Here is a 13843-nt window from a genome sequence, read left to right as displayed (position 1 = left end):
GACGCTCGCCCGACCTCACCCCCCGTGACCTTACGCCCGACCAGGTCGGGCACGCACCCGCCCGCGGGATGTAAAATTCCGCCCCCAGTCCCTCTGTTCCTATACCTCCTCCCGCCCCATTTCCTTCATCTCGCCCTCTTCACGTATCCTTCTATTCCCTCCTCCCTTATGTGTTTATCTAGCTTCCCTGTAAACGTATCTGTGCTACTTGCCTCAACCAATCCGTGTGGAAGCGAACTTTAACATTCTCACCAGAGAACGAGTGAGAATCAGAGAATGTGGTCGATAGAATACCACAAGCCAATTTTCCGTGCAATCCCATTTTTTCCCTGGAGCGATGGGCTGCTTTGTCGGTTTTTGATCTAACAAATCATTCTTGATTGAATGGACTGAGGATATTCTGTGATATGAAGTACACCCCTTAGTCCTTACAATATGGGACATTCCAGTTAACACAGCAGTCAGGAGTTGGGATTAGTCTCCCACTGTGTGCAGTCAGGCACAAGTCAAACCTGATCTGCTTCACACAGGAACACCATCTTGTGTTTACTTAATTGCCCGTGTCTCCTTTTTATTGACTTCCCATTTCTGTATCAGACACGATGAATATTCAGATCGTCCGTTGATTAAAGATGTGGATCCGACAACACTTCATTTACATAGCGCCTCTTAACGTGGTAAAACGTCCCAAGGTGCTTTACAGGGTGATAATCGGACAAAAAAATCGATGCTGAGCCAAAAGAAGGGGATGCTAACGAGCGTCTGAAAGGAGGAAAGAGTGGGTAGAGAGATCGAGATGCTTGTGAAGACAATTCCAGAGTTTAGGACCCAGGCAGCTGAAAGGACGGTTACTAAGGCCAGATTTCCCAGCCCCTCACGCTGGCGGGATCTTCCTGCCAAAGCGATGTGAACAGAGATTTCAATGGCTCGCTGACACCCGCCACAGGGGGAGCCCGCCGCGGGCGTGCTGGAAAGTTCCGGCCTCAGTGTGGGGAAAAGGAAGTGGGGAGTGCACGAGGAACCGGAGTTGGAGGAGTGCAGAGATCTCGGAGGGTCGTAGGGCAGGAGGAGGTGACAGAGGGTGGGTGGGGAGAGGCCATGGAAGGGCTTTGAAAACAAGAATGAAAATTTTACAATTGGCTCCGGGTCATGCCATGCCTCAATGTCGATCAGCGAGCACAGGGGTGATGAGTGAATGGGACTTGGTGTGAGTTAGGTTGCAGGCAACTGATTGGAGATTAATAGTAGAGAAGGCGCAACTGTATGCTGGGAGATACAGAATGGAAGCATCACAGTAATTGGGCAGAGATGGGAACTGACATAAGGGAGAAAATTACTCAAAGTTCATAGGCATCAATGACCAGTTTGGGTTATAATGACTGGCTGTCTGGCTGTAAGACCACACCAGTATTTGTCGAGTTAACCAGATGGATTGACAAAGCTCAGCGATGTTATTGATTCCCTGCTTTATTTCAGGCCTCAGCAGCTCCACCAAGAAAAGAGAACCATCAACTTTGGGTTAAATAATTCAGACAATGTAGAATAACGAGTCCTGACAGCGGACATTGTCCTGAGGCTCAATGTCGCTCCTTAGTTGAGGTAATCAGAGAATGACATGACTGGCACCCATCCAACTGTATTCTACACAATCTGGACCTTTTCCTTTCGCTTGAAACATGAACCATTTGTAGCCAGGAAGTCCTCGTGCTCCCAGATCACCACCAACGCTAAACCTATCTGAGCACCACAGTGTGTTGGAGCGCAGCATGACCCAATGGACTCCCTTTAAATTCTACCTTTATCGCCTTTGAGAGGTGTCGGGCCTCTATTTCCCATCTCCTCACAATTGAAAAAACATCATTGAAAGCAGCAGCTAAGGGTAGTAGTGGAGTTAACCTTATATATACATAAAAGAATAACGTGGCTCATTTACACTTGCTCGCAACAGATGTTCATGTACAGGGACCCGTTCTCTGCGAATAAAAGTCATGTGTTCAAGCTGTGTGCCTTTTTTGAACCACCGGGAGCTTGGGGACCCTAGGTTTCCCCATTGCTTTCCCCTTGGCAATGCCTTGGCCAATCAGAGTTGACCTGCTAACCAATCAGCACCCTTTTCTCCTGTGGCATAAATTGTTGTGATCGTCTGAAATTTGGCATTCTTGCATTTGTTCTGATGAGTACTAGGTGTAAAGCTTTGGCAAAATGTCTCCCTTTTCAGTAAGAATAAGAGAATGAATGACCCATAATCTCAGGAATATTATACCACACGGACTTAGCGGAGGTAATTTTGGAGCTTACTTCACTACATTCTAACAGACAAATCATTACTATTTGAATATACAACAAGAACTTGCATTTTTATAACACCTTTAATGTAGTGAAATGTCCCAAGGCGCTTCACAGGAGCGATTATCAAACTAAATTTGACACTGAGCCAATAAGTAGATATTAGGACAGGTGACTAAAAGCTTGGTCAAAGAGATAGGATTTAAGGAGCGCCCTAAGGGTGGAAAGAGTGGTAGAGAGGTGGAGAGGTGTAGGGAGGAAATTGCGTTGTTTCGGTCCTTGGCAGTTGAAGGCACAGCCACCAATGGTGGAGCAATTAAAATGGGGGAGGGGTAAGAGACTAGAATTGGAGGAGTGAAGGTTGTGGGGCTGGAGGTGGCTACAGAGATCGGGAGGGGGGCAAGCCCATGGAGGGTTTTGAAAACAAGGAGAAGAATTAGAAAATATATTACAAAGTTATACTCCAACCTGTGACCAAACAGGTGTACTGTCAATAATGACCACAGCAACATCAAAGATGTCAGTTCTAAGACTACAGCCGGTTTCAGGTAATAATCCCAGGCCTGGAACACAGCAAACTCACTCTACTCTACCTCAGTAAAATCCTTTCATCCTCAATTTTGGAAGAGCACATTATAACAGGAAGCCTCTTGTTTTTGTCGACCTGTGGGTGTGTATTGCAGATGCCCTCGGGGTTGGCACTTCTAAAGTTTCTCCTGCCCTGCCCTTGCCATTTGGGCAGAGACTCCACTAATCAGGGCGAGAGGTTGACCCTAAACTTTCCATGAAGTTATGGTGGCGAAGCAGGAGTGACCATGAGTGAATTCACCTTTGATTTGCAGATCAACCCTCCCCACTACCATCCTGGGAGAGGCCAAACCCTGGCCAAGCCATGCTCCTCCCCAAGAGTTAAAGCTGGTCGCTCTGTGGTTGACTCTTGATATACCCAGGGTAACAAGGGCTGGTAATAAATGCTGCTTTGCCAGTTTCTCACTTTCAAGAACAAATCCACCAAAACAACACAACTTAAGAACAGCAGGAAGACATTCAGCCCCTCAAGCCTGTCTTGTCATTCAATTAGCCCATGACTGCTTTATATCTTAATGCCAACTATCTCCCTAGGTTCCTGCAACCCTACTCTTGCCTAACAAAAATGTCCCATTACAAAGAAATTAACTTTTATCCCACCATGTACTGAATTCCTGACATGAAAGGGTAACGCTCTAACCTGAATGTCAACCGGTGCCCAAAGCCTCAGGGGCAAGTTCAAAACTCATCCACTTGCACAAAGATAGAATTGGGCCTCAAAAGTCTATATTCTTGTATAACTCAATGGGAGGACCAGGATTGCCCCTCTCACCATGAACGATGATTCTTCCCTGTGTTGAATCTTTTCCTCTTGAGTTTTCTGCCTCGCATTCATACACGCCTTCATCTTCAAACTGTACATCGGGAATGTGCAGGATAGGCTTGTTCATGGATTGCAAGATCTTGGATGGAAGTGACCCATCAAGCTTCCTCCATTTAATGGTAGGCACAGGGCTGGAAGATATCAAACACTGAGGTTATTCAAAGAAAGACTTGCATTTATATGACACCTTTCACAACCTCAGGAAATCCCAAAGAGCTTTACAGCCAATAAAGTAGCTCATGATGTAGGAAACCAATCTGTGAATGGCAAGATTCCAGAAATAACAATGCGATGATTGACCAAATAACCTGTCTTAGTGGTGTTGGGTGAGGGGTGATTTTATAGCCAAGGCGCTGGGGAAAACTCTCCTTTCTTTTTCAAAATTGTGTCATGGGATCTTTTATGTACACCAGAGAGGGCGGATGGTGTAATCTGAAAAATGGTACCTCTGACAGTGCAGCACTCCCTCGGCATTGCACTGGAAATTTCAGCCTAGTTTATGTTTCTCTGAGGTCCCGTAACAGATTCTAATAACTGGCATTGTTTTCTTCTTCTTTTGAACACTTGTTTGAAGAGATCCTTCACAGAAGCCTAGGTCCTTGCACTAGATAGGGAGAGCCCAGGGATCCTGGCATATGCTGGAGACAATGTGGGGGTCTCTTCCAGAAACTTATTCATAGTGGATCCAACTGAGCTCTTTCGTTAGAAGTCAAAAACCACCTATGTATGTTACCCATACCGTTAGTATGTGTGGGTCCAGACCAAGGTAGGCCCCTACGTCCGCTGAGATTAATATGCTTCATTCTTCAGTGTGTGTCAGCCATCAATCCACTCAGTGGCATTTTCCAGGCTGGGGAGGTGCCAATTCTTGGGTTGGGGGTGGGGATGTGAGGGAAAATTTTTTCACCCAGAGGGTGGTTGGAGTCTGGAACAAACTCCTCGAGAGGGTGCTGGAGCAGGTTCGATCAAGGTATTCAAAAGGGAATTGGATTGCTATCTGAAAAGAAAGAATGTGCAAGGGGATAAGGCAGGGAAGTGAGATTCGGTAGAATGCTCCTTCAGCGATCCAGTGCAGTCTCGATGGGCTGAATGGCCTCCTTCTGCACTGTAAAGATTCTGTGATTCTGTGATCTTATTTCCATCCTCACTTGTACTGTCATTCGTAGTTGTGGGAATTCTGATGTTAGGCCTAACTTCTGGTGCATTCCCACTTGAGACCTGGCAGTAGTGCATGAGAAGGGTGGAATAGTTTTGGCCTGTATATCCCTAGCTGCATAGGACTAACAAACATGCAGTATGATGCTAAACCTATACTGTTATCTCTTTGCCTAACGAACTGCATCAATTAACCTTTAAAATCAAAGCTAATTATTTTGATAAGCAAAGTGGGCATGAACTGCCCCAGGGGTAGAGTCCTGTTGTCGCTCTGGTAGAAGCCTGGCAGAACCCATGTGATTACAGCACAGATAGGGTTGGCAGTTCTGCTCGAACGTATTAACATAAGAACACATGAAATAGGAGCAGGAGTAGGCCATTTGGCCCTTTGACCCTGCTCTCCCATTCAATAAGACCATAGCTGATCTTCTACCTCAACTCCAACTGTGTGCAGCTTTGGTCTCCATATTTAAGGAAATATATACTTGCATTGGAGGCCGGTACAGCGGGCGTTCGCTCAATTGGTCTCTGGGGTGAGGGCGGTTGTCCTATGATGAGAGGCTGAGTAAAATGGACCTATATCCTCTGGAGTTTAGAAGAATGAGAGGCGATCTCATTGAAAAATGCAAGATTCAGAAGGGGCTTCATAGGGCAGACACTGCGAGATTGTTTCCACTGGTCGGGGAATCTAAAACACAGGGGCATAGTCTCAAGGTAAGCGATCGACCACTTAGGTTTAGATGAAGAGAAATCCCTTCACTCGAAGGGTTGTGAACCTTTTGGAATCCTCTACCCCAGAGGTTGTGGATGCTTCATTGTTGAATACATTTAAGGCTGGGATCGACAGATTTTTGGTCTTTCAGGGAATTGTAGGATATGGGGGAGTGGGTGGGAAAATGGAGTTGAAGCCCAAGATCAGCCTTGATTGTATTGAATGGTGGAGCAGGCTCGATGGGCTGTGTGGGCTACCCCTGATCCTATTTCTTGTGTTCTTGTGTGATAGGACATACAAGAGGAGTATAGCCTGGGCCCCAAAAGGATGGTGGGAATCTTAAAATATTGCATCCTTTGCACATGGGGCTGAAGGGGCAATGGCTGGAGTTTTAAAGTGGAGGAAAGACCCATGGAAACCTTCCCCACTCTCCAGTTACAGCCAGGCGATGCTGAATCCTCTGTAAGCACCATCATAGTCCTTGGGTCTTTGGAACCAATACATTCTGCCCAGGTCTGATCTGCAACCTGTACTCAGGGGAATAATCAGACTGTGCCTGTAATAAATGGGTACATTTCAAGGGGAGCCAAATAATAGAGATCTAAACATTTACATCTTCATACACATTAAGTGAGGAAATATTCCCCTATATTATTTGTCAGTTATTAGACCAACTTTTTCATGGCATGCCCCAGTGACCTTGACCTTTGACCTTTTCGAGTCTGCCCAATCGCATTGTGAGAGCCAGTCAAAGAATGAAAGATGTGCTTTTCTATAATGCCTGTCTCAACCTCAGGACATCCCAAAGTGCTTTACAGCCATTGAAGTACTTTTCAAAGTGTAGTCATTGCTGTAAAATGGGAAACATGGCTGCACAGCAAGCTCCCACAAGCAACAATTGATCAGATTTTAATTGAGGTACCTCAGTTTAATGGCCTCCCTGAAAGGCAACATCTCCAACAGTGCAGCGCTCCCTCAGTACTTCACTAGAAACATCAATCTGAATCTTATGCTCAGATCTCTGGAGGAGGAGGAGGAATTGAACTCACAATCACCTGACTCAGAGACAAGTATACTACCCACTGAGCCACAGCTGACTATGTTTTTATAATAGCATAGGGTTTTTATATACTTATTTTCTGAAATAAAGTGCACAGATCCCTAGTTACACTCAGTCAGAACTTTAATTGCCTCTGGAAGTGCACTGTTTTACGTGTTCCATTAAAAACCCTTTGTATGCTTTTGTCATCCAGCCCATTAACTTGATTATTTTAAATGGACAACAATTACATTAAAAGTAACACACCACGACATTTTATTGGAACACATTAACAGTGCATTTCCTCAGAACCTATCACTGGTCATAAACAAACAGCCTTTATTTATTACAATAGCTTTTCTAAAAAAAAATCAAACAATCATCACCGTGGCAACGGTGTGCTCCAGCTAAGACACCCTGTAAAGTTAATATAAGCTCACCCACAGCTTGTATTGGATGCTGGAATTACCACGTTAGACAGTATTCCCCCAGGGTATCTAAACCTTATATCTAGATTTCAGCATGATGTTCTTAGTACGCCTAATGCCATTTCACAGCTGGCTGGCATTCAATGAATGAAATTATATCAGAAATAGGGAGAAGAAGAACAATAAGGACAGGGGCGATTCGAGGAAGGTTTCTTATTTTTATCAGCAAGGAACAGAATATTCTTCTGCCAACTGTGTTGAATGTCAATCTCTCCCGGAGCAGGCAAAACACGAGCTGGATGAATATTAAAGCTCCCTCTACCCTGCACCAAAGTATGTACCTCAACACCCATTTCATCAAGAAAGCATTCACGTCACATCGCTGATTTTTACTATGGCGATGCTACAGTGTTAAGTAATTTTACTGATTTTAAAAAAAAAACTTTTTTTAGTGTTTCATCGATATGCGCCACAAGGACAAAGGAAGATTCAAACTCAGAAGAAAGCATGGGATTGGAAGAAAAATCACCGAGGAAAGGTCACTAATGGAATAAATGTCCACGTGTTGGTCACTGTGACATTTTCACGGGAGTGGGGGTGTGAGGTCAAGTGCCCTTTGGGATTGTTAAATGCAGACATGAGTATGCGTAACAGTGGATAAATTCATTGGAACTATCAAGCTGTTAAGGCATTTAAATTTCTTGGCCTTTAAATTAAAAAAATGTCTGTAGTTTTTTTTTAAATAAATGAGTGCTTGCTATTTCACTCTATCTCTTGGTCATTGTGACTTTTACATGAGAGTAGGGGTGTAGCTGTGCCCTGTCCGATCTGGTAATGAAGAGGACAAAGGCATTTTGAGTGTCTCCCAAAACCCCACACCCCAAATGGGAGCTGCCTGTCATGATCACAGGGAATCGGGTTGTCGGCAGGGGTGGGTGTGGGTGCAGGAAGGAGGGGAGACATGGCATGTAGTAGTCCCAGAGCTCCCCTGCTCCTTCTGGCCTCATAAGGATAACTCAAGGTCTCTTTAGTTGCACCACAAGTGAAACTGGACAGAGAGGTTACCATGTGGCCAGTTTTATCTCAAAATAATGAATGGGGTCCTATGTACATCTGGGTGGAGGTGGTGGCATAGTGGCAATGTCCCTGGGTTAGAAGTCCAAAGACCCAGACTAATATCCTGGGGACATGGGTTCAAATCCCATCACAGCAGCTTGTGGAATTTAAAGTCAATTAATAAAATATGGAATGTAAAGCTAGCCTCAGTAATGGTGACCATGACAACTATCATCAGTTGTTGTAAAACCTCATCTGGTTCACTAATGTCCTTCAGAGAAGGAAATTTACCAATCTGACCTATATGTGACTCCAGACCTGCAGCAATGTGGTTGACTCTCAACTGCCCTCTGAAATGGCCCAGCAAGCCATTCAGTTCAAGGACAATTAGGGATGGACAAGAGTGCTAGCCTTGTCAGTGACTCTTGCATGAATTATGTAAAAATGGCAGAGATGCACAATCTCTAGTGACGCTTGAAGGTCAGGGGTGATCCCCCTGATTTCCTGGCTACTATTTATTCCTCAACCAGCACCACTGAAAATAGGTTAATTGATTATTCATCACTGCAGCTTGTGGCTGCCACATTTGTCTAGACCACAACAATTACACTTCAAAAAGTACTTCATTGGCTGAGAAATGCTCTGGTGTGTGCTGAGGATGTGAAAGGTACTATATATATACAATTTTTTAATTTAAAAATTTAAGATGAAATTTTCTGTGTGAACAGAGGATTGTACGTGACTAGCCTCCCTGAGATTATGGGATAGAATTACATGTTGGCACTGTTATTGAACAAATACTCCTAGACTTATATCAAATTCTCCTCACCGCTCTTTTAACCAAGCATTAAAGCATTTTCAATAATCTGGGAGCACAGAGGAGAGAGGAGGTAGATAAGAGATTGCTAAGTGTTTGCCCCATTACTTCAGCGTCATAATCGCTAGACTCATAACTCAAAGGTCATATAGCATCAATGTGATTCTCATGTCTAGACGGGTTCAAATGGTACTTCACTGTTTTATATCACAACATCACCCACACATTTCATATATGGATGTGGGTACAAGACAAATTTGGCCCTGTATTTGCTTAAATTGTGTAAATGTCTAACATCTTGCACTTCCGATGGAGGATCATCGACCTGAAACATTGGCCTGAATTTTTGCAGGAATGGAGAGGGTCTCCGGCTTATCCAAAATGGAGCTGGGACCCTGGGTTGTCGTTTGCGCATCCATGGTTCACAGGTGCAGTTGCCTTCAAGCAGATCTAATTTTTATTAGTGGGATGTCCAAACCATGACCTGTGGACTTTATACTTTTCAAGAGAAGGTCTAAAGTTACTGGAGTTACTTGGAGCAGCCGGGTATCCTTTAGGAAAGGTCCAGAGACCCTTTTGGATAGAATCAAGGACACTTTTAGATAAGTCTGGGGACACCTTTGGGAGGGGTAAGGTGCTGTTTGGGAGAGGTCAATTTCCCTTTGGGGTTGTTAAAATTAGACATTGATGTGTGTAAAAAGTGCATAAACTCATTGGAACTACCAGGCTGACATTTAGCACTCCTTGGAACTATCTAGATATCGAGGCATTAAATCTTCTGGCCTTTAAATTTTAAAAAAGAACAGACTATAGTTTAAAAAAAAGAGTGCACACTATTTCACTCTGTGTGTTGACAGAAGAATGAGGGTTATCATTACAGAATTTGTGCTGCATGACTGATTCTACAACTTAACATTACCACAGTGGGGTGGCAGTAGGTTCACAGTTTGATTGACAGATTCAAGTGGTTTAAAGTCTTTGATGCGTGGCTATGAATACAAATGCTTGTTTTTATAAGAGATAAAGTAGTGAAGGGATTTAAATGTAGTGAATGGGTTTTTTATCAATTAGAGTTTTTTCTCAAATCGTGAAATCAACAATAGATAATTAGAATGTTATTTTATTTCATCTCAGTATGGGTCCTGAGGTCTGTCCATGGTATATATTGGGTGAGTTGGCATGGAGGGCGTAAGGACAAAGGGTGGTGGGTGAGGGAGCATGGGTTGGCATGAGCTAGCACTAAGTTGGTATAGGGGCCATAAAGGGTCATGGAGGTGGGTAGAGGGGTTAAGGTTGGAGGACATAAGGGGCCATTGTGGGGTGGGTGGGGGGCATGAGATAGCATGGGTTGGCAATGGGAGTGCGTGGGGCGGGGGGTGGTGGCGAAGGGATTGAGCTAGACGGCTGTTTTGTTTTGTGCCCTTGTTCATTTTTACAGCTGGGGCAAAGGGGCCAGATCACCAAAGCGGCTTTTTCAGACAGCCCGCCTCCGCACTTGGTAGCCCATATGAGTATATTCAAGACAGAGATTGATAGATTTTTGGGAACTAAAGGAATTGAGGGCTCTGGGGATAAGGCGGGAAAGTGGAGTTGAGCTGGGAGATCAGCCTTGATTTTAATGAATGCCAGAGCAGGCTTGAAGGGACGAATAATCTACTCCTGCTCCTATTTCTTATGTTCCAATTCCCTTTTGAAAGCTACTGTTGATTTTGAGAGTTACGCAACAAAATTTACTTCACTCACTTTCCAAAGGCAAAGCACTCCAGGTTCAGCGACTGTCCAGCCAGCGCATAGGTTTCCGTGGGAAACTTCACCCGAATGTGTGGAGAATGAGTCCTCGTGTCACCTAGAGAGCAAGAAAAAACACATGAGGGAGGAGCTCTATGGTGAAGGACTCCAGGTGGTGATGGAGGGTGAAGGAAGAAAACGAGGCCTTTCATGATATTGTTGCTTCTTGACTCACTCCATCATCTTCCAACGCACAATGGCCATTGCAATCCTTCAACCAGCTCAAATGTTTAAAGAGTGAACTGGTTGCTCTTGGAGTTGAACTTTACTCTACTCAGATAACCGGTATCACTGGATAAAATGGTGGTGCTGCACAAATCAGAGCTGATCTCTGGGGTAGATTCATGGAATCATAGAATGGTTACGGCACAGAAAGAATACATTCCACCTGTATTGTCCGTGCTAGCTCTCTGTAAGAACTATTCTCATTCTCTTGCCTTTTCCCTGTTGCCCTGCAAAGTGTTTTCCCGGCAGAAAATGATCGATTCCTGTTTTGGAAGCCATGATTGAATCTGCCTCTGCCACATGCTCAGACAGTGCCTTCCAGTTCCTACCCACTTGCTGCTTAAAAGAGCTTTTTCTCATGTCACCGCCACTTCTTTTGCCAATCACCTTAAACCGGTGTTCTCTGGTTCTTGACTCTTCCACCAATGGGAACAGTTTCTCCCTATAGTGACTCTGTCCAGTGTCCTCATGATTTTGAACACCTCGATCAAATCTCCTCTCTACTTTCTCCCCTCTAAAGAGAACAGCCCCAACTTTGCTAATCCATGCACATAACTAAAACGCCTCACCCCTGGAACAACTCTCGTAAATCTAAATTCTAGCCTTTAGTTGACCGAGACCCCGAGATCTGAAATTCCCACCCAAAACCTCTCCGCCTCTCCTCCTTTAAGATGCTTCTCAAAAAAACTACCTCTTTTGACCAGCCGTCCTAATGACTTTTTGTGTTGTGAAATCATTGATCTGATAACAGGCCTGTGGAGTGCCTTGGTACATTTTATTATGTTAAATATATGAATTTAAATTGTTAATGAGGATTAACAAAATTTACCTTTATGTTTTCCTTTTTTGTCTCCTTTCCACTTCTCCCCCCCTCCAACTTCCATTTCCCCTCCTTTTTGTGCGCATGTCCCTTCCTCACTGCTACAAGGACCCCAAGTGCTATTTGCCATTTGTAGCCACTCACAAGTGGACATTCACAATGAGAAACCTCGGATAATGGGTAGCTGGAGGACATCATAGCCGAGATCAATCCTACCCTCAACTAGTGAAGACCTTTAGCCTTTCAACAGATGTAGCAGCACCTGGTGAATGCCCATTATTTCATTTTAATGCAAGCTGCATTTAGGGAGAGATTTACTGGGCTATGGGGAAAGGGCAGGCGAGTGTGACTAATTGGATAGCTCTTTCAAAGGGTCAGTAGAGTGCAATGGGCTGAAGGGCCTCTTTCGGTGTTGTATCACTCTTTGATTCTATGTAAAAAGTTTATTAATTTCGACACTGGGATGAGAGTGACTTAAGCTAGCCAACTGAAACATCATTGACACACTGAAAGCCAATAGCCTAGCTGAGCCATTGGAGCAACCTTTAAGCTTTCTCCCTAAATGTGCTTTTCTCGTGGATTTTGTGGTATTCAAGGTGAAATCTATTAGAGTTCGGAAGGGAATACTTTCCATATTAGGTACCAGCATTAGCAACAAGCAATCGTAGGTCACCTGGAGTGCAGTTAATCGCAAAGTAGAGTGCCTCCTTTATCTCTTCTAACAAACAGTTTAGAACCCACTAATGTGCTGCTTTTTGACTCCTACACTATAGTTAACCTTGAGGAAGATTGACAGCTTCATGTGAAATAGTGCTGAATTGGAACTAATTTCAATGCAGGACATGATTATTTATTTGATACTTATTCACTCTTAGGATGTGGGAGTTGCTGGTAAGGTCTAGTGTTTAATGGCCATCCCTAGTTGCCCTTGAGGGTGTGGTGGTGAGCGGCCTCCTTGAACCTCTACATGCAGCTAGCTTGATATCGTCCAGATGGATTTCATATCAGGAGCAGGAACCCTGGCTCATTTCCCCTTCCCTAACCAAAAGGCATTGCGTCACATTGTAGCATCCTACCTCCAGCCCCAGTGGTGAATAGCTGAGCTCAGAGCAGGAATTGCATTTAAGCTGACACTTAACTCCACGGAGTTTAACACTACCCTCAACTTGTACCAGCTCTGTTGGTAATAATATCAGTTCTGGAGTGGAACAGGAGCAAACTACATCACAGGTGAACAAGGAAATATAAGAAGTGACATGATGCTCGATTGCCAATTCCTCTCACCTTGTTCTCCCCATAGTGAAAGCCGAAATAAAAATACAAAAATTAAATTGGGTAAAAATTTCTGAGGAGAAAACATATCCATTCCAGAAGTAGCTGATTTAAATTTAATATTAATGATTAAAAGCAAGAACGTTTTAACTTAATGTATGATTAAGCAGATTTATTTTGATTGCCATTGCAAAGCAGCTCAGCAAGACTTAAAGGATTCAATTGATTTTCATTAAATTCCTGCTCACTGGGTTATAACCAGCTCAGTGTGAAGAGACACAGACACAGGGGATGCTCCCAATTTGGAGAAGTGGGAAGTAGAACACATTTTGTTTCTTAATGGTTAGGATTGAAGCCACCGGTGAGCTTGACTTAAGTTTAACAAGGTTCAAGTCCCACTCCAGGAGCACATAAGTCAAATGTTGATACTCCAGTGCAGTACTGAGGGAGCGCTGCACTGTCAGGGGTGCTGTCTTTTGGATGAGGCATTAAACAGAGGCCCTATCTGCCTGTTGGGATGGCCATAAAAGATCCCCTGGCACTATCTGGAAGAAGCGCAAGGGAGTTCTCCCCGGCAACCTGGTCAATATTTATCACTCAATCAACATCACACGAGAAAACGAAATTACCTGGTCAGTGTCACAGTTTGTGGGATCTTGCTGTGCGCAAATTGGTTGCCCCGTTTCCTACATTACAACAGTGACTACACCTCAAAATTTAATCAGCTGTAAGGCAGTTTGAGACGTCTGGTGGTCGTGAAAGGTGCTACGTAAATGCAAGGCTTTCTTTTTAAAAGAAAATTTTCCACTAAGCAATGGGACAGAAGTGATGCAG

At 44.1% G+C, this 13843-nt stretch overlaps 1 protein-coding gene across 1 annotated transcript in view; it reads right to left on the bottom strand.

Annotated features, from left to right (window-relative positions):
- Positions 1-13843, bottom strand: part of cntn2 (contactin 2) — a 170931-nt gene that overhangs the window by 49854 nt on the left and 107234 nt on the right. The window contains exons 7-8 of the mRNA XM_078546404.1: positions 10648-10750; positions 3647-3828 (exon numbers count right to left, since the gene is read on the bottom strand). Coding sequence (XP_078402530.1) covers positions 3647-3828; positions 10648-10750 — 285 coding nt within the window. The remainder of the gene's footprint in view (positions 1-3646; positions 3829-10647; positions 10751-13843) is intronic.

This window comes from Cetorhinus maximus, chromosome 8, assembly GCF_964194155.1.
Source record: "Cetorhinus maximus chromosome 8, sCetMax3.hap1.1, whole genome shotgun sequence".
NCBI lineage: Eukaryota > Metazoa > Chordata > Chondrichthyes > Lamniformes > Cetorhinidae > Cetorhinus > Cetorhinus maximus.
The sequence above is the reverse complement of the archived record's forward strand: the minus strand, read 5'-3'. Positions and strand labels throughout refer to the sequence as shown.